Source organism: Pieris rapae, chromosome 13 (genome assembly GCF_905147795.1).
Source record: "Pieris rapae chromosome 13, ilPieRapa1.1, whole genome shotgun sequence".
Lineage (NCBI taxonomy): Eukaryota > Metazoa > Arthropoda > Insecta > Lepidoptera > Pieridae > Pieris > Pieris rapae.
Window position 1 is genome coordinate 2,060,108 of NC_059521.1, and position 27,440 is coordinate 2,087,547.

Sequence of the window (27,440 nt, forward strand, 5' to 3'; positions counted from 1 at the left end):
CGCTCATTTTAAGAATATTAGCGTTGAAACAATTGCTTAATTTTTCAATCTTTTGTTTTTGTGTTTATTATAATTGTCTTTAGTTTGACGCTATTAAATGTGCACTATGGTGTGGCCTTTTATGTTCCAAGTACCTTTTGTACCAAAAAAAAAAAACAGAATACTAAAATTAACGAAATACTAATCCTTCAATAGCAATTATGCAATAGACTCGTGAATGGAAATGACATTTTAGCGTGTTGCACTTAAGTGGGTCACGGGGCCGAGGGAGCGGTTGGTCCCGGAATTCCCGATACGAGACATGAATTCGGGAAGGGACCATTTTATTGCCTGTATTATAGCTATAACCGAAGTGTTCAGGCGTAGTCCAGTGCCGTATTGTGGTTTTACGCCTAGAACTGATTTAATTTAAATTTTCTGTCATTGCTCTTTTATTCGTGTTCTATTAAAATAATTTTCTTTTTATGTTACTTTGCATTTTACTAGATACAGTCAAAACTATTTATGACGACATCGTTTAGAACTACACATTGAACATCAGCTGAATTATATTGTATTCGGTACTGAATAACAACGTCATCGGTTGTTACGACTATCGGTTATTGCGACCAAATATGAGTAGTCCGTTCGATGTCGTTATAACAGGTTTTGATTGTACATCATTATTGCTTCATACACTATTGTATATAGGGGTAGTTCTATTGTATAAGAAGACTCCTTAGTAGAAGAACACACTCGCCGGTTCTAAATTCCATTCTCGACTAAATTATATCGTCTAATTAAGCAAAACCTGAACACGTAATGAATAAACTAAAAAATACTAACAAATGTAAGAAAGCATTGAGTCAGGTAACAATTTTTAAAAACGAGGTCCAATCAAAAATTATTCATTATTGGCTGCATCTCGCCAAGTAATCACGACCTTTTCAAAGGCTTCTAATGACATACATAACATCTATTGCTTAAAACATGGAATAAAATATTCGTAGCAAAACCGGGGCTATTTAAAAAAAACATTTGACCTCTGACAAGAGACGCTCATTAAGAATCTTTAATCGCAAGCGGATTAAAGATTAAACTATGAAGTAGCTAATTACAAACATTTCAAGGCAGAAAAAATGCTCATTAAATCGCTTTTAAAATTAGTTCTTGTTTATACTAGAGCTTATATCTTGATTAGAACTAGCAAATATTTATAATAACTCAAGATATGCGTTATACAATTTTATTATAACACTAGCGGATCCGACAGACGTTGTCCTGTCTACACGTCTTTAATTTCAAAATTTCAATTTTTAATAACCCATTTTGATGAAAATTATTATATAAATGTTATGTCAATATCTAACGATCCAGCACATGGTCACATGGTCACACACGATATAACACAATGATAACAAAACTTTTTTTCGGGACAGACTAAAATTAAAATTCGAATATTATTTAAAATTTGACACTGCGATGGTAGCGCCGTCTGTCGGATCCAATGTAAAACATTCCAAAATCAATCAATCAACAACTAATAAATTGAAAATTAATTAAAATAACATTGTCCAGCGGACAAAATTGTGAATCTAAACCATTCCCAGATCCCCTTGAACACACACAAAAAATTTCGTCTAAATCGGTCCAGTCGTTTAGGAGGAGTTCAGTCACATACACACGCACACAAGAAATATATATATTAAGATATACATTTATTTTAAAAAAGTATACTATCGATACTTATATAGACACTTACAGTGAAAACACGACATATAAGCAACAGTACATCGATGACAAGTGTGCACAACAGATAAAGGGAAACATTACAATGATATATATTATGATGTGATATACTTTTGACCTTATACTTACTATGATTTAATTTTGACATTTGTTTTAAGGAAAATCAAACATACAATCAAAAAATTCAAAATGTTATTGATACAATGGTTTCAGCATCTTACACCTGAAATGATTACTGTCATAAAATGTTGAAAGGGAAAGATAAAAGTAGCCTGTCTCATGTCTTATGTAAAATCTATATTCTCGCGTATGTCAAAGCATTTCAACATAGACAAACAACTCCGACATAGTACACATCTCTGAATCTTACCCTAAGATATTGTACCAAAACTATTCGATTTGGTTGAATTGGGTACATCGCACCCAGAGCCAGATAGAGTAGCAGGAGCTCGGACAAACAAAAACATTTAACGTTTTATCAATATTGATAGGGGCTTTATAAATTTCGGCTCGCCCTTGTTTCGCATGACGTTTCCCTAATTAAAATGGACACCTGAAGGACCATTTGTCATCCCAACCTGTTTTGGGGATTAAAACACGCGTAATATTTATTGTCGCGGCAAACTTGGGTACGATAATGGCGCTCAATTATGATGCTTTGTTGTCATTACTTAAATTCGACAATATTTTTAAGGTAATAAATAATAGAAGTGACAAGAGCAGTGTTAGCCTCTGTGTTATCATCCCTGAGGTCGTAGGTTCAACTCCAGCTGTGCACCAATGAACATTTGATGTTTTTCTTAACTCGTATGCTGAAGGACTATAACGTGTGGATGCCGGAGAATATTCATACATAAATGGCATAAACCAAAAATTCGATTTCACCTCATAAAAAGCGTTATTTTTTAAATAGAAAAAAACGATAACTTTTAAACAATATATTAGCTGAATTTGTTTCGAAATCGTGTGCACGTTGTAAGGCTGCAATTCGCAAAATTCACATCTTGCAGAGCTTATGCAGACTCCACTTGTATTGTAGACGTGAACATTGTACGAGAAATTCATCATATTACACGAATACAACTTTGTGTTAGAAGTTAGAACAATTAGCAAGTTAGTCTTGTCTTTAGTTCCTGTTTAATTTATTTCTTCGCTAACTACTTGGCTCGGCTTTTGCCTATATGTTTTTGACATATACAGACTTATTAAATACTATATATTATATTTGTGTCAATATTTTTTATATTATATGTAAAGCAAGCCGGTTTCCTCGCGATGTTTTCCTTCACCGTTCTAGGGAATGTTAAATGCGCACATAGAAAGAAAGTCTATTGGTGCACAGCCGGGGATCGAACCCACGACCACAGGGATAAGAGCCGCACGCTGAATAATAACACCACTTAGTTGATTATTAATCATTTTAATATATAAATTAAATTGATTATTTGACGCTCATTAATAATTTGCTACATACTGGATACTCATGTATGTATAATATAAATTGTTTACTCATACGAATAATAAAATAAAAACTCTTGTCAAAAAGTAAAAGTACTCATTGACCAGTAATACAAATTAATTAAGAACATTCTATTTCGTAAACTTACTAAATTGTGTACAAACTACTTTTGGTGCAGTTTAAAAAATTGGACGTATTACTTAAATTAATTAGTCAGTGCGGCAAGACAAAGCGCTGTGGCGAAGATTCCTAAGCCAATAAGTATTTCATTAATTAGGTGTAACCGCAGTGCTAACAGTCGGACGGTTCATCACCGCCGCGTCCATGCGTCGGGTTGTCTGTCTCGCTAAAATATGGCGAGAAGGCCGTGGCTGGCCATGCATCATACTCGTGAACGGGTGCTACTTGTAGTGACTGGTCGTGCTTGCATTCGTGTATACGGTGATGTTAGTTATTTCGACTATGTATTTGCGGCTTCTTCGGCCGAGAATGTAAGTGCGTCCTCCTCAAAGATCCTCCTAGTCATTTGACCATGCCTCCTGCTAGGAGGATCTTAGACAATCTTAGTTTTTTAATTTATACTGATGCATTTCCTTAGAAACGTTTTGTAAAAGAAAATCTTGGCGATTAAAAGGGTGGCGGAGAGTTTATTGCCAGTTCTCTTCCGTTCTACACCCTAGACTTGAGAACTGGCAGTAAATGTAAAAATAGAAGCATGTATATTTCTTTTTTGACGTTCATAAGTGCTCATTATGTTACCTACATGAATAAATGATTTTTTTGAATTTGCATTTCGTCAAAGCATCTAGTTTTAATAACAACGCTATTTATTATGTTCCATATAAAAACTCTTATAAAAATTATACGTTATTCGAAACACGCACCCGATTCACCCTAAATGTATCAAAAGGAAATACAAGTAATAAATGGGCGATACATAACGATAACATCCAAGAGTTCTTCGATAATACGAACAATTGTAATGCTGGAAGTAATTGGCAATTAATTTGCTTCGACGGGGCGTTAAATTGTTCGCGAAACTGTGCCTACCGGTCTTAATACTTTACGATCGGGTCTTGAGTCTACAGTTTGCATTCAAAGACATGTATCGACATGTATCAACCAAATACTTGGTGGTTAAATGAATCGGTTATGAATAATGTAATAGTCGCAGGTGCACAAAAATTTTGTACACAAAAATATCTTGGCGATTTTAAAGACCGTAACGGTAAATTTAGAAGAATCCTTTACTGACTGTTATAAATGTACGTTTAGTTATATATATGATAATGAAGATTTTTCTAAATAAGCAGCAAACCCCGCCTATGCATGGGAGGAATGTTTATTTTTTTTAACATTTTGGGATAAACGTACAGGACATACGTAAATAATAATGTATTTATCAATAGTGTATCGCTTGCTCCGGTACGGGACTTAATAATTGAAAACAAAATTATAACAGAATAAAGGACATCAACAGATAATTTTTTTAAATATTTCACTGAGGTTGAAGGTATTGGTATAATAATAATAATTAGATACATTATATACCTACAACTACTCTACAATCAATACTGATACGTAGTGATTAAGAAAGGAATTGTGTCTGATAATATAATAGAATGTATGCCTGTAGTAATGAGCATAATCAATTTTTGGATATATCCCATATTAATTAGTGATAATGAAATGGTGAAAGAATTTTTAAAATCGGTCCAGACCTTTTTGAGTCAACTTGTACAAATATAACATACAAATCTTTTTTTTTGTAATGATATCTGCTAGTTGGCTATCATAACTTAATGTCCCAGATATCCTAAGTAAACCAATTATTATTAAAAGGCCGGCGGCAAACTCGCGAGCTTCGTATTGAGAGTGTTCATGGGGGACGGAATTACTTAACATAATGTCTGATCAGTCAGAGACACAAGTAAAAATATAAACTAACCTCAAATACATTTTCTAACTAAAACTTGTTAAAACTGTAAGTTTTTCGAGTTTCTCTGCGGGTTTTCGGATAACAATACTTTACCTATCTGACATTACACAAATGTACAGTTGATTTTTACAGATGTATTTGGTAAAAGTTTTTGCTTCTGCAAAGAGTTGCCGTACCTTTTGCAAACGTAGCAGTCCGCTAGCAATGTGTTTCATTACTTTTTGAATACTTTTCGAACACACATTTAGAAACCCTTTTATCTATAAAAAGGTCCAAAAAGTCTTTCCTATCAATCTTTACATATTTTCATATATTAATCATCATAATCATATTAATTTTACATATCCTTTACCCAAAAACATAAAAAAACTATAATTTATGTTTTATTACATTCGGCGGATAGATAGTTCCAATTTGCTGCTGTTTTTTCTCTAAGTATATCCCTCCACCTCCACAATTGTTCCATGTGCCTCTTGTGAACACGAATAACCTGCATAATTCACCAATTTCGGGTTCTATCCTATTATGACACTAATAATGAGGATATTGATATTTTCCACCTCACCAAAGAGGATGTGAGGAAATATTTGAAGGGAAGACTTTGTAAAGCAGTTATAGATTTTTCTTTGTAATGTTACGTATCGTATTTTTAATGTTAATTTCAGTGTTCTTTTCTTTGTATATTTTATATAAATGTACTTATGTTTTTGTGTTTCATATACAGTTTATCTACGTAATATGTTTTGGCTTTATTTATTGTCTAAGTATTATGTTTTATAATGTATATGTTTGCTGTAAGATTACTAATAAATAAAATAAACAAGATTCAAATTCCAGTTTGGCCGTCGTAAAAGTTAAAAATCTACACCGTGTAACTCTAGCTAGGCTTATGTCTCGCACCTAGTAGTGATAATAAACATAGTAAAAGCTACATGTATTGGACGCAACCTCATAGTGTCCATATACAGTCAGCGATGTGTGTCAATTCAGATAGCGTATCCCTTATACGTAAGATTATTAACAATTAGGACGCAGGAATATGTTTTCGTCAATCCTTGTTACAATTACATACACAAACAACGCACTTTCACCCAACGCTTTTTTCTCATCCGGAGGCATCTTTAACACCTTTATTAAAATAAAATTTGACTAACGATTCTCATACAGTTATATATAAATACTTATAAAATTGTTCTGTGATTAATATGTCAAGAACCGTTAAGATAATAGATGGCCTGGCACAGGAAATCCTAGTGTGGGCCCAACTTTCTCTTTTAACTACACATCCTTTTTTAATATAATAAATATTTTTTTTTCAGTTATCATAACTTACCATAATGTGAATCCTTATCATTAGGTATATTTCCGTTTGGTTCTAATCGATCGAGGCATTCTTCCGAGTATCCGTTGTAGGGTAGTTTACCTCGCGCGCCGCTACCACCAAACTGTCGATCTCTGCATTTGTCTTCGCCTTCCGACTCGTCTTTTGTTGCTGTAACAAGAGAAATTACTATATAATAGATTATCTCAAACAATATCTTAAATGAAAAAGTAATGGTACAAAGAAAATTTTCATTATGAATTTATTTGTAGAATTGTGGGTAGATAAAAAATCTTGGATTAAACAGAAGCCAAATAATGTTTTGTCTCTTTCCGTTATTAAAAACTGATAAAGATAACAAGTAAATAGCTATAAAAAGCTTATAGCGTAGGAATTAAGGCTCTAATTTTTAAATATATCATCGTATCGTTTACATTAAAAAATTAACAAACGTTAACTGGTAATTAAAGGTTCTAACGCATAATTACTATAGGACAGAACAGGGAAAGGGCACTTGGAACATCAAAATTTAATTAATACCCACTTCCAGTAGGCTTTTACGAGGGACAGGACATTACCTACAGGTTTGGCTATTCAACCGAGTCCATTATAAACGTTTCAGGGTAATTAAAGATGGGTTTCTCTTAAATAAATTCTCGATACCTAAAATTCTTAATATTATATAGTAGGATTTTTTTTCGTAAGATCTCTATTAGGTTGGGGTTTTATCACTTTTAAGATTTACTTCAATCGCATGGCATATAACCGTAAAAGTTATGCGCCTTCATGTTTTAATCAATTACCGCAAGTGCATGTTTTTCATATAAATAATAAAATAATAATTAAAAAAATAAAAAATAAAATACGTTTATTTTGGAACATAAGATCATCATGGTATCACTTATTCCACGTCATTAAATTTGAACCTGTTGGCATCCCTATCCTCATCGGCAAAGAAGACAGAGGGTGTAGGCCCAGAGAAAAAGCCGGCGTAAAAAACTCTCGGTACTCTTTTTCAAAATTGCATATATGTTAAAGATATATTATGTCCCAAAACAGATATCTCCCATGATCCCACCATGAATTTATACACATTATTTCAATTTCCTATATATATTAAAATATAGTGTATTAAATGAAATGAAAATATTAAAATTTGTTCAATAGTTTTTTTCCAAATAAAATTATAACCTCTTTACTTTCATAACACTTGATAAACACTACCACCACATAAACCGTACGTACTCAATAAAACGAATTACGACACAAAAATGTTCGCCGGATGACAAATTGATTGCTTCAATTTCCATTTCGATTTGCTCGCAGGCTTTCGTTTTGATACGTTAATTAATTTACTTATATGAATTTCAGCTGAAACATTCACATTCAATGCAATAAAATATTTAGTCCAGGAGTTATCTATTTGATTGCTGGGATTAGTTTTAATATCTCTCCAGTAGCACTTTGGCTAGAGGCATGGAGTATTCCATGCACATGAAGGCGCCTCGAAGCTCACAAAGTCGTGTTACACCACTTATAATTCAAGATTAGCTGGACCAATGTTAGTTATCTCTTTTTTTGTGGATTCTTCTCCGCTTCGAATAGCAGAATATGTAATCTAATAACAATATATAAATTAATTAATTTTACGTTTGCAAACAGCATGTGGTGCCATCGCTTGACAAAAAAAAAATTCTGTTTTTGCATTAATGTTATTACCTTAATGAAATCCTAAATTAAGTTTAACTAAATTTAACACGATATTATTAGAATGTAAGGCGGAACGAAGTCTAGCCAGGTCAGCTAGTCCAGCAATTAAGTCAAAGTATATTATTGTCTATCAGAATAACTAAGTGACTGCGAGAACTATCCTGAATTTGCATGAAGCACCCGAAGGAGTATAATAGGGTTTAAACTGTGGCAATAAAACAATTTCAATTCTTGTTAATATTTTAGACTAGAAATATGAATAATCTTCTGTAGTTTTTTTGATTCGTTCGAAAATACGTGTGTTATCATTATTTAAAAAGGTTTTATCATAAATTTGTATATTTCTGTTGACTTCCATAGTAAAAGAAAACACTTTTTTACGGATTATAGTTATGTATTATTGTATTTAAACTTATAATGATTTAGACATAATTTTAAATTTAATTGACGTTTCGCGTGCTTTACAGCGTGCGTGGTCGAAGTGTTTCCTTTAAATGTGTAAAAGTTATGTTAATAAAAGACAATACTATGTACTTCCATAGTATATCCATTTTCCCGCAAGTACTATTTTACGTATATGTTGTGTATTTGTTGAGCATTTTAAAGGCCGGCAACGCACTCGCGAGCCCTCTGGCATCGAGTGTCCACGGGCGGTGGTATCACTTTACATTAGGAAAGCCTACTGCCCGTTCGCCCTCAGTTTTATTAAAAAAAATATTTTCACAATTGGGGTTCGTATCTCCCACAGAACATCCTCAGGCGTCGATTCCACAGCTTGCAATAGAAAATGTCTTGCGAATTGGACCGTGGCAGACTTTCAATCACCAAGGTAATTCAGTTTGAGATAACACTACGTACGGTGATTCCCAATTTAATCTAAACATTTTCACATGGGTGACTAAAAGCAATATATTTCTATAAAAACATAACACGAAATCACTTCAAGAACGGAAGGGAAACTTTAATCGTCTGCAAGAGTAAGTCAAGCGAGATGAGCGTTGATTGTGCGGGGATTAGGCGGGTTATGCATAATTTTCAAACACACTCAGCCGTGTTTATCTTGAGCCTTGGCTCTTATCTCGGGTTTATTATAATCTAATAACATCACAATTGGTTTTAGAAAAGCAATTATCAAGATAATTATTAATGTAATTTCAAAATTTTATCACAAATCCGTCCACTTAAAGGCAGTCTCTCGGTTATCACGTGTATTTTTTTCCCAGCATTTTAATTTAATAGAGGCTGTGCTGATTGGCCCGCGTTAAATCCTCGTAGTGTACAAAAATATTAAAACAGTCCTAATATTCTCTTATTATACTTATAGTATAGATGAAATGACCATTATATTCTAATTATCTTGCTACAATTTCAATTACAACTACAAAAGTTTTTTTATTTACAATCAGCATACAATTTCCAACCGCGTCATTTATTTTGACAAATTTCAGTTACCTTCAAAGTTAAATTATGTATTTTAATTTTATTTAGTGATGAGTCACTGAAACCAGTCTTCTGAAAACATGTTTCAATACATCAGGAAACTCGATTGTTTGTAACTAAACATTAAAAAAAGTAACGACATACTTAAGAATCAACAATAAAGCACAAATGGCTCGTCTTAAAGGGAATATGAATAGCCATAATAAATCTTACAAATTTAAAGACAATTCAGTTGCTAAGGCCATTCGCCGGATACACTTTTGTTCACATCCAATTACCTAGACAATTTAACACGGCCTTCAGCGTGCAGTAAATTACACCATTCATTATGCATATAGCTGCACACGTTGCCGAAAACGGGGGCCATCTGCTGGCTTACTTGGAAGATAATTTATGAGTACATATTTCAAGATAATTCACTTTTTAACTCACAAAGCCAAGTTGGTAAGTTCGAGAAATTCAGAATAGGTAATACAGTCAAAACGTTTACGACGACATCGTTTAGAACAACATACCGGTTGTATTAATAATAATAATATCGTCGTTAAACAGGTTTTGATTGTATTTTATTTATAAACACTTCGTTGCAGAAATGTTATAAAATTGACAAAATTCAATGAAAATAAGGGCTAATCACTTTCGAGCGACCTCTTCCAAGCAAAATTGTGAGAAAAAAGTATATGACATTAGCAAGAAGTGGAAAAATACATAAGACACATAGGAATTTCTTAAGAGTAAGAGTAATCAGGACAATATTAAAAAAAGAACAAAAAAGTGCACATGAATCACGATAATTTTAAATCAATTTCACATCATTTAGTAAAACAGTTAGGGATACTATGTTGTCAGGTAATGCTTGTACAATAGATATTTGAAGGAAGATAGAGAAGGAGCTAGAGACGGGAAGTGAGTTTTTGAGAAAGGAAGGAGTTCTACAATTGAAAATGGAATATATTATATTCAAAGTATGTCGACCATTTGACAGACGATATATCTCTCTATTTTCTCTGTTAAAATAATGACAAGTAAGTAATCAACGTTTGAATATCACCGTTATATGCAGAAAACATTCACCATCAAAATATCTTCCTACATACAAAACTACCGACCTGTTAAATTATTTATGTATAAAACAATATAATTATCCCGTTAAAAGGAGATTTTGACAAACATATCATATTAAAAAAGGCTTACGCACACATAACTAAAATGCTGACTCTTTCCCTCGATCCCAAATTCAGGATCTCCGATAAATCGAGCGGCTTATCTTTTGTTTCCCACACGAGAAAATGTTGAGCTTAACAAATTCCCCGCATTAAGTCGAATCGATTGTGGCTTCCATCAATTACAAACTCGCTTCTAACTTCAACTTAACACATATTAACTTTGATGTGAAATCTCCCAAACACTTTGTAATTTATGCAAAACTTTGGATACTCCTAAATACGTCCACAAACCACGTTATTCATTTAGCGAAGTCACGACCACTTGAGAGCGGCTACCGGAATGTGTACAGCCAGCAAAAACACTTTAATCATGAACACTACACTTTAAAAAAATTTAATTACTTCGACTATCCCTTTATTTTGTGCGATCTGTATTGCACTCCTTTCTCTTGAAAAATAAAATGTATTATTCCGTTGATGTTATTTTAAAGTAATAAAATAAAAATAAATCAGTGGAGCTTAATGAATTGTGAATGTAAATCACAGAACAGATTTTTTTTACTTACGTAACTTTAATGACGTTGTGGTTTATGACATAACCCTTTGAATAATTGTATTGTACATGGAGGGTAACATTTGCTGAGTTTCTTACCCATTCTTCTCAGAACAAGACCTCTTGGTAGTTTTAGCTCTTTCGCGAATTTTGTAAACGTTTTTGACATTCACAAGCATGCACTAAGACGCATCTAAACTGCATTAACATATTTTGATTTGATTTGTATAATGATCACTTTCCAATTTATAAGAGCAAGTAGGTGATCATCCTCCTATGCCTAACGCCGTCGACTTTTTGGATCTAAGCATGCCGGTTTCCTCAGGATGTTATCCTTCACCATTCGAACGGTTGTTAGTGCGCACACAGAAACTTCATTGGTGCACAACCGGGAATCGAACGACCGACCTCAGGTATGAGAGTAGCACGCTGAAGCTACGACCAACACTGTTCTGCTAACTATATATAACAGGCTTATAACACAATGGATACCTTCACTTGTAGGCAACACAGGTTTAAGGAATATTCGTTCAGTTACATCACCGATTTTGCTGATACTACATAAATATCAGATTACGTTATTGAAATAGCATTGTGTGAGAACGATAATTCGTCCAAACAATGCTACTGTTGAAACAACGACTATTGGTTACTTTCCGGGTAGATTATGGATTAAGCGGTTGCTTAAACACGGCGTTGTCCAGATTTGTTACAAAATTCAACTTATTTACTTTTAAAACACAATTTTAGTCATAGACATAACAAAAGTATATGTTTATTTTAGATATACATTATATTTCTTGTAAATCTTGACATTTATAATTTATCGATTAGTAAGACATATCGTAGATTTTCAGTTAGTCATTGCGATATCCTCACCATGCAATCCTTAATAAGCAAGTTTTGATTGCGCGCAAATAAATATAAAAAAATATATGGCATGTAATTATCCCAAATGCTTTAATATGTATATGTTATTTATGGTAGTAGTAGTAGTAGAGTAAAGAGAGATATGGCCGCTCTAAAACGTAACAGGTTTGTAACTCTTAAACCTAACATTTTATTTCCAAACTTAACAAACTTAAATTAACAATAAACATAAAAAATAAATTATTTAAAACGATCCGCTCTATCTTTATTTAATAATGTCTCAAGAGTTTTTATAGCTTAATCCAATAAAAAAATATTAGATTAAGTTTCAGGAAGACTATTGGCCTCCCTTTAGATCGCGAGTCGATGCGGGCGGTCCTTTCATTCAAGAACAATAGAAATCGGAAATTTCTTTCAAAACTTAAACTCAATCAGTCCGTAGCCTTTTATAAAGTTAGGAAAACTTTTATAATTTAATATTACGTCATCTTTAAAAGAACTATTTGGAATTCGATTTTAGAAGAAGCAATGACAAAGTTGCTGTGTTTATGGAAGGACGGGAATGTTACTTTAAAAACAAAGAAGAAATTGATTGAGACTCTGGTAATATATTTTACTTTGTGGCTCTGAATCCCGGACTCTACAAACATCTGGAGGAAAATAGACGCTCTAGAAACGTGGTATTGGAGGCGGATGCTTAGGATTCCCTGCATTGATAAGAAAACGTGTTCATACTAAGATTGTTACAGCTTTGCTATCTACGGAAATGAGTTTTTTGGAAAAACTTATCGTGATCAGCTTATTCGATCTTCGAAGTGCTATTACAAGTCTTACCATCACCCAGGCTGAGAGACTTGCCGATGGCAAGGGATTGTGAAGGATGTTGATCAGCGCCACAAACGACCTTCAAAAACGAAGAGCGGGACTGAAGAAAAGAGATAGAGAGAGATTATATAAGTATCTGAATTCTATAGAAAACAAATTATTAAAAATATTCTTGTCACTAATGACGTGATGAAATACGTTTATTAGGGAAATTAGGTGAGTCAGAATTATAAAATCTTATTCAAAGGGAAACGTGCTACAATTCTCTTCCGCAACGAACAGCTTGTAATTAGTGGTGTGCATTGTTTCCGTGACACTTTGTTCCCTTCCGTGTTCCGGCGGATGTTATCATGGATCAATCTCTATAGTCTACGTTCCGTTGACAACCGATAGCTGCTCCCTCATTTCGCCAGTTCTATTTGCTGGTATTTCCAAGTAATAATAGTTACTTTAAAGGCATTTTACGAACTTTTAATACTAGACTGGTTTTAAAATAAATCGTAATGTTTAAAGATAAAATACTTAATACGACGAAATTGTGGAAATGGCTAGAAAGACCTGGACGAGATTGATATACAATAAGGAAAAATGGAGAAAAATGGAGGAGGCCTTGCCAGTGGGCACACAGAATCTGTTATCGTCGATTTTAAAAAACACTATCTATAGTTATAATTTTCCTATTCTGATACTATAAGGCTATAAATAAATAAATACTTACATAAAATACTAAATACATTTATAAAGTGAGTACTAAAAGTAATTCGCTGATGTTTCATCCATTAAAATCCTTTATTTATTTGTTAATACATAATATTTCATCGTAGTTTCATAAGCCTATTTTTTGGTGGTTTTGTCGAACTTATGTATAAAAAACAATCATAGACATACACACATGCATAGATGCTTCTATGTCTGTCATATGGATGCCAAACTTAGATTTTCAATAAGGCGCTAATAAAGAAGATTGGAGTATGCAAAAGAGTTACATGGCGTTCGATTCTTCAATCGAAAATGACGTCATAACACATACAGAAGGGTTAAAGTGATAATGGGCCTAATACTCGCATTTGTGATAGCAGATGGGTCAAGAAGCCCCTACTTGGAATAATCCATGCATAGAAGAAACATGGGACGCCCACCAGAAACTTGGAAAGATGGAATAAAAGAAATCAGGGCAGTAATAAAGTAAATTGCCGTGAGGAATAAAAAAACAAATCGAAGAATTTGGAGGAGGCCTTCACTCCATCAGAGCTCGAGTACTAGTAGGATAATTGACTAAGTATACTCGATTAAAGGCCATTTTTATTTTTATTATTGTTAAAAAATACTGACGCTACAAACTCTCAGTCTTCTTTCTGTGCACCCACCATCAACTATTTTAACTAAAACATGCCTTGCCTTCCCTCACTATGTTTCTCTTCTGTGCCAGATCTACGACCTCAGTGATGAGAGTCGCACGCTACTAGGCCAACACTGCTCATTTAGCAGTGTTCTTAAAACAATACATCCATATTAAAACAGGTAACAAATCTCCATAGCTAATGTACAAAATAGGTCACGACAGAGAATACCAAAACAAGTTGACTTTCATAATCACGTACAACACGTTAGAACACAATCCTGTGACCAATTCTACAGGTATTTTATTACGCTGCTGTTATTCAATTAACGAATGTATTCCAACACAATATGAACGATAATTGCTTGAATGTATTAACACGAGCAATTTATATTCCGAGGTGTGGTTTGGCCACCCCACGTGAGTCATAGACTTGTATATGACCTGAGGTCAGAATAAAAGGAAAATGTTAATCGCAATACAGTTCTTTATTTCAGTAAATAAAGAACATGATCATGCGGTATTTTTTTTACTTAATTCAATCTACCAATCTACCCCTAAAAAAAACACCGCCGTCCATGAACACTCTCAATGCCAGTGGGTTCGCGAGTGCGTTGCCGGCCTTTAAATAATTGGTTTGACGTCGTTTGTCGTCGGAAGTTTTCTAATTCAGTTTTACTAAACCAAGTACAAACAAATTATGTATAATTCAATACTTATTTTTTAATATTTATTACACAATAGTGTCAAGTTGCGGAAATGTACCCACAACCTTGCGATTGCGGTAATAACCTGATATTCAGATTATACAACGGGTTGACTCAACGCGGTATTGCATGTCGTCTATAGCTTATTGCTTTTATTTATAAAACCACTCCTGCGCAAACAGGTGATCATAAATTGACAAGAGTGCACAATAAGTTAATAAAATTTAAATAATAATTGAAAGGAATAAGATAATAAAAAATCCAGGTAATTAATTAACTACTATAATGAACACTAACAAATAATATAACTTTTGACAGTTCACTTAACGCACTAGGAAAAAGGTTCATTAAACTATGTACGTTAACTTTATACACCGATTATCAAAAATATTATAATAAAAACCTATATATGTAGTTAATGAATTTGTTCAAAAATATTTAAACGTCGAATTGCTTGCATAACAACCAACACGCAGACGAAATCCCAGGCTATACATTGTTATTTCTCTCAGTCTTGTTAAAAGAAAAGAAAAAAAATGAAAATGAAACCCCAAATATTATTTTAATAAGTCAAAATACATATAGAATTACTATATGTCTTTATTTCACGGTAAAGTGGGCCACGATACAGGGTTGAGATTTGAGAGCCCATACGAGGTTATTACATACATACAAGAAGTTTATTTACTCACAAAAATACATAGATTATCCTTACAGTGCACGATTACATGATTGAGGAAATAAATGTTTGTATGAAAAACTAAGTTCAAAGTCACTTTAAATAATACCGCCGTCTTTAGACACACATATTGCCAGAATTTAATAATACATTAATAGACCTGTATAGTAATTTTATTCTGGAATTACATTGTCTTCACATATAATTATTTAACTAATGTATACAAATATTGTAAACCCTATTTTTAAAAAGTAAGCGCAGAGTTTCTTCTCCAGAAATTATATTTTATTTAACGTTAAAAAGTGCCATTTTAGGTGGTCTAATGTCAATCAATTATTCGATTGATTGGTTGAGAAGGCTCCCCTTAATATAAAATACCTACTTACACACGTATAATCATTAAAATATATTTTACGATATAATATTTGGACTCTGCATATTTTGTCTAGTAAATTATGCGTCAACATTACCTCATAGACGTCATCTACCCACTCATACGCATCTTAATGAGGCTGTATGCGGGCGGATTGTTCATTCATTAATACAGAATAATTAAAACATCTAACGTCTATGTTACTCATTCAGTGTGTTTATAAACTGACTATGAAGAATTTAAATCGAAAAAAGAATCTTAGTAATTGATAATGTATGTATATAACATAATTTTATAAATACATAGAAGGTAAGCTAAGTTATTTCAAATTTTAAGTCAAAATTATAGAATTTCAAAATTCTAATATGGAATGATCAGTGCAAACAACCTCAAATGCTCGTCGATAAACAATACCTACAGGTTTTTCAGTCTTGCAACATAGAGTCATTGTCTTATCAGCAGCGGATGTTAAACGGGAAAGTTATTTATTCATAAAAATAACACACTACTTATCACAATAATAACTTAAAGTAAACGTTTAAAGTTAACCCGAGGGGATGAGTTTAATAAGTAGTAATATAAAAACATGGTTAACTTACTCATATATTTATCAAAAAATCTGTTGGCTCTTAGAGTTAGACTTAGACCAGAGTCGAAACTTAGCGCGAACTGTGGCTATGTTGTAAAAATCTAGACAGCATAACCTTGATGGCTGGAAGTTTTCCTACAGTCTGTGTCACAAGTGTTATGCGGTCCCCACTGTATTATTAATATTTCTATTTACCTAATTACTATTTCTTTACCTTGTATAAGTTAATCATTAGTTTACGTAGTAATATGTTATGATTTATTAGTTTGTTCCTTTAATGTATCCCTACTCTTACCCAAACCTTTAATTCCAACTTGAACGCTAGTTTTTGTAAACATAATTTTAAATAAAGTTTTTGTTAGTTTTAAAAACAAGTTTTAGTCACTGCCTCATACCACAAGGCACTTTTTTGAGGTCTTCCCTGAGAGATAGGATTCCAATAGTTTAAAGTAAGAGTATTCACCCTCAAAGACCAGAAAGCACCCACTACAAATGAATATCTATATTCTATGGGATGCGATGACTGCCCCCTTTTGGGGGTCCCGTAGGCTCAATTTTCCCCCTATACTCAGAAAAAAAAGAGAGCTAAGTACAACTCATTTTGTGCAAGAAAAAAAAACCGTTAACTAATAATTTAATACAAAATTTCAGTTACACCTATACGGGGCTGGGTAGTTATGTTAATAATTCAAACAAAAACATGCCACTGTCCGGGACTCGTGAGTCATTCGGTGACGTCTTTTACAAGTAAATATTTAATATTTTGAAGTCTTCATGACCTACATTCGAATCAGGGTCACGTAGACGTATTTCTGATGCATTTAATGTATAAGATATTATTTGCTAGTCTAAATTTAGATCTAATAGTGTTTTTATTTGCCGAACACTATCACCATGTGGAATCATCTGCCCACTAATATTTCTGAACTAATTTCACACACAGAAATACAGGAAATAGCGTAGCAATTCTTAAAAGGCCGGCAACGCAGTATTGAGTGTCCATGGGCGGCAGTATCACTTAATATCAGGTGAGACTAATGCCCGTTTCCTTATATAGTAATATATATATATATATATATGTGTGTGTGATAGTGCTTATAAAAAAGCTCTGTATTCATTTATTTATATACCTTATTAAACTTAACAGTATTCAAAGCACAAAAGCTCGTCTTATTTACATACACAAATAATATAAAACGTGACATATACAAAACATTTTATGATTGATAATAACCTTGCTTAGTACATATACTAAAAAAATGTAAAAGATTTTAGAAACAAATCCTCATTCGGATATTAGCATATTGATAATAATTTATTGGCCTATTACATTTGTTTATTCTATAATTTTTGATTCAATCATCCTATATGCCAGACACATTTATTTCTGGATCTAAGATATGCCGGTTGCCGCACGACGTTTGCCTTCACCATACGAGCAATTGCGCACGACCCCAAGCTTGACATTTACACGCTTAAGTAGCTTTTTTTTTATAGCACTGAGGGCAAACGGGCAGGAGGCTCACCTGATATACCACTCTCTATATACCACCGCCCATAGACACACAGTGCTAGGGGGCTCGCAAGTGCCTGACTTTTTCATATATTCCCACATAGTGAGTGCGCGGAATAAAACGTGCAGACACCCTAGCAATATTTGAATTAAGATTAAAAAACCATCTCTTGAGTGATCCCAGTTCTCTACAAAAATTAAAGTCCAACCAAGTTCCACTTCGCTAATTCATCCTTGAAGCTCTTCAATGACCCACGACGTGATACATTATATCTTTAGCATATAAGTTCTCATGTAAGTGACTATTGTCTATTATGAGAATAAATGTATTTAAACCTAAAACTCAAGCCGCTCGGAGAGGGATTAGTCATCAACCTATACCACATTTATATAAATTACAAATCTATTACATTTATTGATCAATGATTTAGATAAAGCTTCATAAAGCTCCATAAATTGAGTATGACATGTGACAATAATCATTCTCATCACGTTGTACGGAACACTAAAGAACGCCATTGAAAACTCCACAAAAAATTATCGGTCTTTTATCAGCAAGACCATGGGTTGAATATTTAAACGGCTGTTGATGTCTTCATATTACAATAAATTAGTAATATCCGGTATTTATATGTTTAATTGTTTTGCGGGTAAAATCTATGCGAGGTTTTAATGTCGCAGTATAGTAATTAATTGAATCTCTAGACAGTTTATCAAAGATCCATATATATTCAATCAAGTCGCTAAAGTTTAGTCAGACAATTCAGTGAACGAAACGTTTAACGAGTTGCCTAAACATTTCTTGACAAGAAGACTAACCTAACCTAACCATTTACAATAAAACAAAACACGGAATTTCCAAGCTCTTAGTCCTTCACGATCACTACGAAATAACAATAACAAATTAATTAATCATGGCAGAGTGGACAACATGTTTACAAATTCACCAAATATCACAATTTGAAACCAAAAGCCACTTTGCCAAAAGAAGGACTCTAAAAGTAATCAGCTGTTGTCGTGACCGCCATCTTATTTCACATTATTAATCAACACGCTGGCTTTCGATCAGACGGACAGTTAAACGTATTCGACGCTGCTTTATGTAAATCGCTAACGACTTGATTGAATATCGATCTTTAATTAAGTGTCTAGAGATAACGACTACATCGTTTAGAACAACATATCGGTTATATTGACGAATATCAAAGTACTCGACTCAAATCTATTGTATAAGGTACTTAATAACAACGTCATCGGCTGTTACGACTATCGGTTTTTACGACCAAATATGAGCAGTAGGTACCTTTGATGTCGTTATACCAGATTGACTGTATTAGTAATGTTTGATTAAGATATCATTGTATCTGACTATAGTATGTTACGTGTGTTTAAGCTGTACGGTTTAATTTGTGGTATGAAAGTTCAAAATGAAAGACTTTCTTCAAGGTCGCCGTAATGGAACGGTAACCGAAGCGGAAAGGTCAAACTTAAAGCAGACCAGTCTATAAATAGTCTCGACTGTCTTTTTCAGATGTCTGTGTGAGCCACATTCAAATACAAATTTTGCAGTAGGTATTCATACCTTTTCGGAGCACATGAAGTATTTCAAAAAAGTTAGTATGCAGTTTCTTATACATTCTTCACTATATAAAACTACGTTTTGGAAGGCGCAACAATTTTTTATATTTGTTTAATATCTTTGACTTGTAATTGTGTCTTTCAAAAGTGCCTTGTTAATAGTCCTAAATGAATTAAATGATTTGACTTTGACATAACCTTGAGGATTTACGCATTCCGTACCAAAATGTGTTTGTTGAACTTAACGCTCAATGTATGTACTTAAAATAAGCAACCATTCAACTCAATACTGTTTTTAATTGCAAAGAAAGCGCATACCATCTTTAAAAGGCCGGCAACGCTCTTGCGCACTCTCTGGCTATGTCAGTGTCTATGGGCAGCGGTATTACTTATCATTATGTAAGTCTCCTTCCAGTTGCCCACAGTTGTAAAAAAAGGCCAGAAGTGAAGACAATTTTATTAAGGTACTAAGACGTTCTTTGTAAATAACACCCAAGAGCAGTGTTTCCCAAGGGGCCCACGCCCCACAGAGGGGAATTTGATCGTTAAATCTGTAATATAAATCTATTAAAAAATTTATTAAAATTATTTGGAATTCGAAATCCAGTTATTTATTATATGTTTTCAAAAATTACTTACAGGGTCCCATAAACCTATCATTTAGCAAGAGAGTGAGTAAGAGTTTGTTGAGTGAAAAATTCAATTTTTTTATTAGGGGTGGGAATAAGAATTTTATGAAGATAGGCATGGCACAAAAAAGATTGGGAAACACGCTAGAGGGTTTATTTATTAACTAAATATTAAGGAATTCAAATATTAACATTAATACGTTAAAACAATTTCGAAATCGTAAACATATGCGCGTCTTACAAAAGACGGCACTCATTTTAATGCAATAAAGCTAACATACATTATTAATTTTCACCCGGGAACCGGAGAGATGGTCGCTAGTTATACATAACCAAAACTATTTGCATGTGTAGATTACAAGCTAAGGTCAAAGTTGGTTGACCACGACTTCGATTTAGACCCTCGTCAACTTTAGCTTTGAGAACTTCAAATAACTCCTTTGAGGGCATGATAACCGCATAATGTTCAGAGGGATAAAGTTTTTGCCATTCTTGTGTCTCTATAGATTATCCCGTTCGTCAATTGCGGTTGACAACCCGGGGTGTTTTGTTCAAGCCCCGAAAATAACTGAACATTAATTTAGTTCAAAGATAAATATTTCCTTTCATTTCTTGGACACTAAAACAGACGAATCGGTTGTTGGTAGCTGACATAATCATTAGTTAGTCAGGCCCTTTACGTAAGCAGAACTACTGCAAAATCGCAATCGCAAAATTAGGCAAAGCTCTCAAAAATAATAGTAAATAAACGTATTATTTTTTTTCCTCGAAAATGCATTTCTTTTTCAAGCATAGACCAGTGTCTATTATGTGTAAGAAACTTAATAATTACTGATGAGATAATAACCAAATATGTATACGTATTAACGCCAACGCGGCAAAAATTTAATGATTAGCGTGGACAACCTGAATTTAAACTATTGATGATTGAAAATGAATCACCTTTTCTAAAATCAAAACTCTTTAGAAGCCAAAAAGGTTTAGCTTAGGTTAGGTTAAGGTTGTCCACACTTGTTAATCATTAAATTTTTGCCGCGGTGGCGTTAATACGCATGTACCAGATAATCAAATACGGAGGGTATTTTCTTTTCTTTTCCATTTTTTTTCTATTTAGATTTATTCTACTGTGTCTTTAAATACTACATTAAAATCAGATTACTACGCTCTATTTTTAAACCCTTGAACGTATCAAATTACAATAATTCTAGGGATAAGGGAACAATGATTTACCTCCTGTGGCCTGGAGTCAGGGACAGTCATTAACCCGTAGCAAACAATTCAGGGCAGGCCGAACGAAGCAGACTTTAAACAAACAGTTGGCTACTCGTGACTCATTCGTCGTGTATCCGACCAATGTTTTCCGTATTGACTAACACTTCATATGTGAAGCTAATAATACCGAATAATTACGCTAAAATTGTTGAATCTAGCTGCACGCGACAAAGTGGTTTTATGTAAATAACGCAATAAATCCGCGTTTATATCTGTGAAGATTTATTTAAAGATATCAAATTGGTATAACAATATTAATTGGATGATCTAAAACTGTCTTTATCTGCGTTTATTTAGCTGGTAAAGGGGCTAAATAAGGCAAGAGGTCAACATATATATTATCTGTTCAACACCATGGTATGGTTTCAACTAAGCGTATTTTAATGCATTTTGCGCACCTTGGAACCAGTTTTCTGAAGAATTTCCGAACCCAATCGACTTAGGGTCAGAAGCGTACCAAATTAAAACACTCTCGACCCTCTGGCATCGAGAGTGGCCATGGGCGGCGATATAAATTAACATAGGATCCTGCTGCCCGTGTCCCTCTATCTATAGAAAAAATTAAATAAGTAATATATTATTTCATCGTCACATCATACAAAAATATCGCATAATATCCCAAATAAATTTTATTCACTTATTTTTTACATACATCAAGCAAACAGTACAGCACGGCTGATTACGGGGATAAGTTGGAAGCAATCGAAGTCCGCCTGCTGCCTGCATTTGAAAATAAATATATTAAACACATCTAAAGGCGATTTATATAAGAAACAAATCGCGCTTGATGATTTGCCAAATGATAACTAAACATTAAAAAGTTCAATGACATGCGTTCGCGTGAATAATATCGCTCCCATTAGCCCATTATAAACAATGATTTACTACGATCGGACTCATAAATTATATAAGACAGATAAATTTAAGAGCGCATAATAAGTTATGAAGCAATAAACGTTGATAAACATCGTAAATGCACAAGTCATGCACTTCTTACATAAACAGGCAGGCGAGAGTAAGAATATCATACCTTTTTGAAATACAGTTACAATCTGTAATAACGACATCAAAGGGACTTTCGTCTAAAAACGAATATTTCGTCGTAAAAACCGGTAGTCATAACAGCCGATGTTGTTGTTATTAAGAACCTAATACAATAGAATCCAGCCGGGACCTTTGGTCAATATAACCTGTACCTATGTTCTTCTAGACGATGTCGTCATAAAATCAGCATCTAGTTTGTGTCATTAAAAGACATTATAAAAAAGCTTGCCCGTTAATTTTGGTTTAAAAATATATACTACATATAAACTTTAAATGGCGAAAGAAGGCACAGTGATTCATCAAGAAGATGGATGTATTGAGTAGACGCATAGTCAACAAAAGCATGATCACCCCTCTAAGTACAGGGTATTAACGATAAAAACACGACTGTATAGTGTCAATAAAGTAATTGTTGTAAAAAATAATATCAAAATAGTACAACTGTCGATAATTAGCTAAACTAAACTCTGAATGTACTTGACGCTTATACATATTTTATTTTTCTCCATTAAATAGGTAAAAAATATATAATAATAAAATATAATTATAGGTTAAAGAAACCTGTGTGTACGCGGGTTAAAAGTTATAAAAAATAATCTTTTCAAAAACTTAGAATAAAATTAAATGTTGACTATAGCTAACTTCAGGGTGTCGGTTTTTTGTGACGGTGTGCGCGCTCATCGTAAAAATTAAAATCATTTTGTCCTAGCGCGGCAAAAGATTTATAACTTCACAAAGTACAGAAACTTCCCATCAATGGATATTTTTAAAAAGCACTTGAGCCAAACAAACGAAAACACGTCGAGTGCTTTGAACTCAATGTTAAAAACATTACAACAAACTTGCGTAATGGGCGTACAATTGAGGCAATAAAGACATTCTTGAGTGGTCCAGTCATCAAAATTGAAGCAGTGTGTCACTTGGGAATTTGAATAGAGTAAAACTGAATCAGGATTGAATTTTTAATCATCTCAACATGTTATTATTTAGATATTTTAGGCATTGACTAAGAGAGTTAACGATGCCATGCCTTTAAAGATGTGGCACGATAGAACAGAAAAGTAATAATAGCCTTAATTTTAGTTATTTCTTCTAGCGTGTCTCCTATGACAGACACAGACGATGTTCAGCAGGAAAAATAGTTGGTCCTCTCTTTTTTTTTTTTTTATAGAACAGGGGGCAAACGGGCAGGAGGCTCACCGTTCCGAGTTTTGGATTTGGAGACAAGGTAGGTATTTTAGTCTTGGAAAAATTTGCATAGAATCTACTTCTATGCAAATTTTTCCACATAAAGTCCACATTCAATATTTTCCATGACGACAGACAATAGTGGGGTCGACAAAGATCCGACAATCGTTTATGGCTTTCAATGTGAAACAATACCCTTGCAGTTGTTGAAAGAGCGCTGTTTCTTTTCCAATTACGATTTTATTGTATAGGGTTCATTACACTTCATAAAATTGTGAACCCCGTCATAAAAAAATGAGTAATCTACACTCTTTACATGATCTGTCTCTATCACTCTTAGCGTAAACCCAATATGACAGAAACAAATAAATTACATTTAAAAAAATACTGATTTAATTTTTGTAAAAGCTTTTAATGTGGGCTTTGTTGATGAAGGTATTACTAACGACTTTTGTTCGCGTATAATTAGGATCGTTACAATCAATATACCTGCCATACAGCATATATCATTTTTTTATTATGTGTAGTTAGAAACATCATCCTTATAATAACATTAAGTTGAAACCGCAGACATGAACTAGAATAATTATTTCATAATGTATATGTTACAGATATCCAATATAGGTATATCGTATTGTTACGAAGACGGGTCAACTGCAATGTTTTTAGATTTTTCCACTACTTAGAGAACTTTTCAGCAGGCTGAAATATGATTTATGACCGTTTCAGGAGAGGGTCAATCACATATTAGAAAATCGAAATTTACATAATGTTGCCGTAGTTTTCAGGAGGCTGAAACATTTTTTCAGTCGGTTTCAGAACACGTATAGATGAATGGTACACTTTTCAGCAGACCCGTTTTCAGGCGTTTTCAGGCCTGGTTATAACCCTTTGATGAAGGAATATTCTAGAACGAATTTTCTAGGTGTGGGACAAGCACTGTTTGATACGCGAAAGAGAGAAAAGATAAGAACCTTCTCGAAGCTAGACCGAGAACTCTAGAACGTCGTACGACAAGCACGTAGCAATGTGCGAAAGGGATAGCAAGTACGCGCGTTCTAGAATTAGGCGATCGCTACTCAGTAGCGCTCCCGCCTAGAAAGTTCTCGTAAACATCGGAAACATCGTTCGAGATTCTTCCCAGGGATATATAAGCGAGCCAAAACGCGATCACTCAGTTCAGTTTTGAATGCGATTCCAAGCGATAAACAGCGAAGAGAAAAAGTGCGAACAAGTGCGATACCAGTGATAAAGTACTGAGTGATTTAAGTGATTAGTGACAGTGTTTCCTTGTGTGTGTTATTAGTGCTTTTCTGTGCGTAATTTCCAGATATTAGTGTACACGAATTCCTCATAGATTTTATTGAAATAAACCCTTGAATAATTCGACGGCGTTTTCTATCCGATCCCCTAGCTCGTAACATTTTGGTGTCAGAATTGGGGATAGAAAAATGCCAATTACTCCAAGGGAGAATCCAGAGGAGTTTGTAGAAGAGTCTCCAGCTGCGGAGGGAGTGCAGACAAGGGCACAAGCAGCACGTGACGCCGCGCGGAGACAGAGTTTTGATGCGAACCGCGGAATGGGTGAAAGCAGCGACGCCAACATCCTCCTTGCTCTGCGCCAAATGATGGAAGAACAGGCACAGGCACGACGATTGATGGAGGAGCAGGCACGCCGTCAGGAGGAACAGGCCCGGCATCAGGAGGAACAAGTTCGACAAATGATGGAAGAACAGGCACGACGTCAAGAGGAACAGACACGCCAAATGGTGGAAGAACAGGCTCAGACACGTCGTATGATGGAGGAACAGGCTCGTCATATAGGAGAAAAACTAGGAGATCTTAAACAAGAAGTTGATAAAAAAAATTGAAAATTTGGAATCTGACGTGGATAGCAAGCTAGCGAAACAGGACAAACGGATTCTCGGATTGGAACATGAAATGCAGTGCTTGAAGACCACGGGTGTCGTAACGTCTGTAGCACCATCTGGAAATCTAAAAGTGCCTCCCTTTGATGGTAAATCTTCTTGGGGCGCGTACAAGGTACAGTTTGAGACTGTAGTAGAGTCAAACGGGTGGAATGACGATCAAGCTGTCACCGCCCTTATTATGGGACTGCGAGATGAAGCCCTCACCATACTAGATACCAAGACAGGTAAAGTGACGTTGAAGCAACTGCTGGATGCCCTGGAATCACGGTACGGAGATGCACACTTAGAGCACGTCTATAGGGCTCAATTAAAGGATAGGATACAGCAATCAAATGAAAGCTTGCAAAAATGGGGAGTAGAAATAGAGACGCTGGTTAGGAAAGCCTACGCATCCTCACCAGACGTTGCAGACAAGATGCTGGTTCAAGCTTTCGTCGACGGTATTCGTGACCGTGAAATTCGAATGGCTGTGAACCTAGGACATCATAAGGACCTCAAGAATGCTCTTGCCCATGCGTTGGAAGTGGAAACATTTTGCAAGGATTCTCGACCTAACCGTATTAGGGTTGTCACGGAAAGACGTACTTCCCAACGTGGACCCACTTGTTACCTCTGTGGAGAAGTAGGGCATATGAGGTTTTCATGCCCTAAGAGAAATCTCCAAAGTGAAATGAAGACAAGACGTGGGGAGCCCGAAGAAGTGGATGTGACTGCCGTTGAACAGCGGCAGGGAAACGAATAGAAGCCAGGACCACGGGGCGGGTGCTGGCCGGATCTATAAGGAAGGCCCCAAAAGTTATGATCTCTCAAACTCAGGATGGGAATACCATTGTCATCGACGGAGAAGTTAACGGAACTAGGTGTGAGTTAACCCTTGATACTGGAGCTTCCCGGACAGTTATCAGATACCAACTTCTGAAATCATTTAACAAAAGTCTTTCTGGTGGAAATGTACAGCTCCTTACAGCTACTGGCCAGCACATAACCGTTCGAGGAGAAGGTATCGCTACCTTCAAGATTGGTGGGAGATCATACAGACACAAGGTGGTAATTGCTGACATTGTGGATGACTGTATTATCGGCTTAGACTTCATGAAGCATTACAACTGTAAGATTGATCTGAAGAACGGCACATTCAAGTGTAGAGATGAGGTAGTTTCTCTAAAGGGCAACACGTTGAAAAGTGGGTACGACGTCTATAGAGCTATCACTGCAGATGATACAGTCAGTAAACAACGCGAGATAGTTCAAGCAGTATTGGAGGACTGTAAGGAAACTTTGACGAAAGAAGAAATTGCGAAAGCAAAGAAACTATTGAATACATTTTCAAACATGTTTGCTACACACGATGGAGATTTAGGAAGAACAGGGGTAGTCAAACATCAAATTGAGACTGGAAGTGAATCACCAATACGTATGCGACCGCGACGAGTACCTGTCGCATATGAAAAGAATATAGACAAGATGATTGCGGAAATGTCAAACCATAATGTCATTGAATCATCTTCTAGCCCTTGGTGTTCTCCAGTAGTTTTAGTCAAGAAAAAGGATAACAGTTTAAGGTTCTGCGTCGACTACCGTCGTCTT

General features: G+C 34.6%; 1 protein-coding gene across 3 annotated transcripts in view; it reads right to left on the bottom strand.

The window, feature by feature from the left end:
* LOC111003748 (cyclin-dependent kinase 14) overlaps positions 1-27,440 on the bottom strand; it is a 92,162-nt gene that overhangs the window by 15,276 nt on the left and 49,446 nt on the right. For all 3 annotated transcript variants that reach the window (XM_022274418.2, XM_022274419.2, XM_022274420.2), the window contains one exon: positions 6,460-6,618. In XM_022274418.2, coding sequence (XP_022130110.2) covers positions 6,460-6,618 — 159 coding nt within the window. The remainder of the gene's footprint in view (positions 1-6,459; positions 6,619-27,440) is intronic.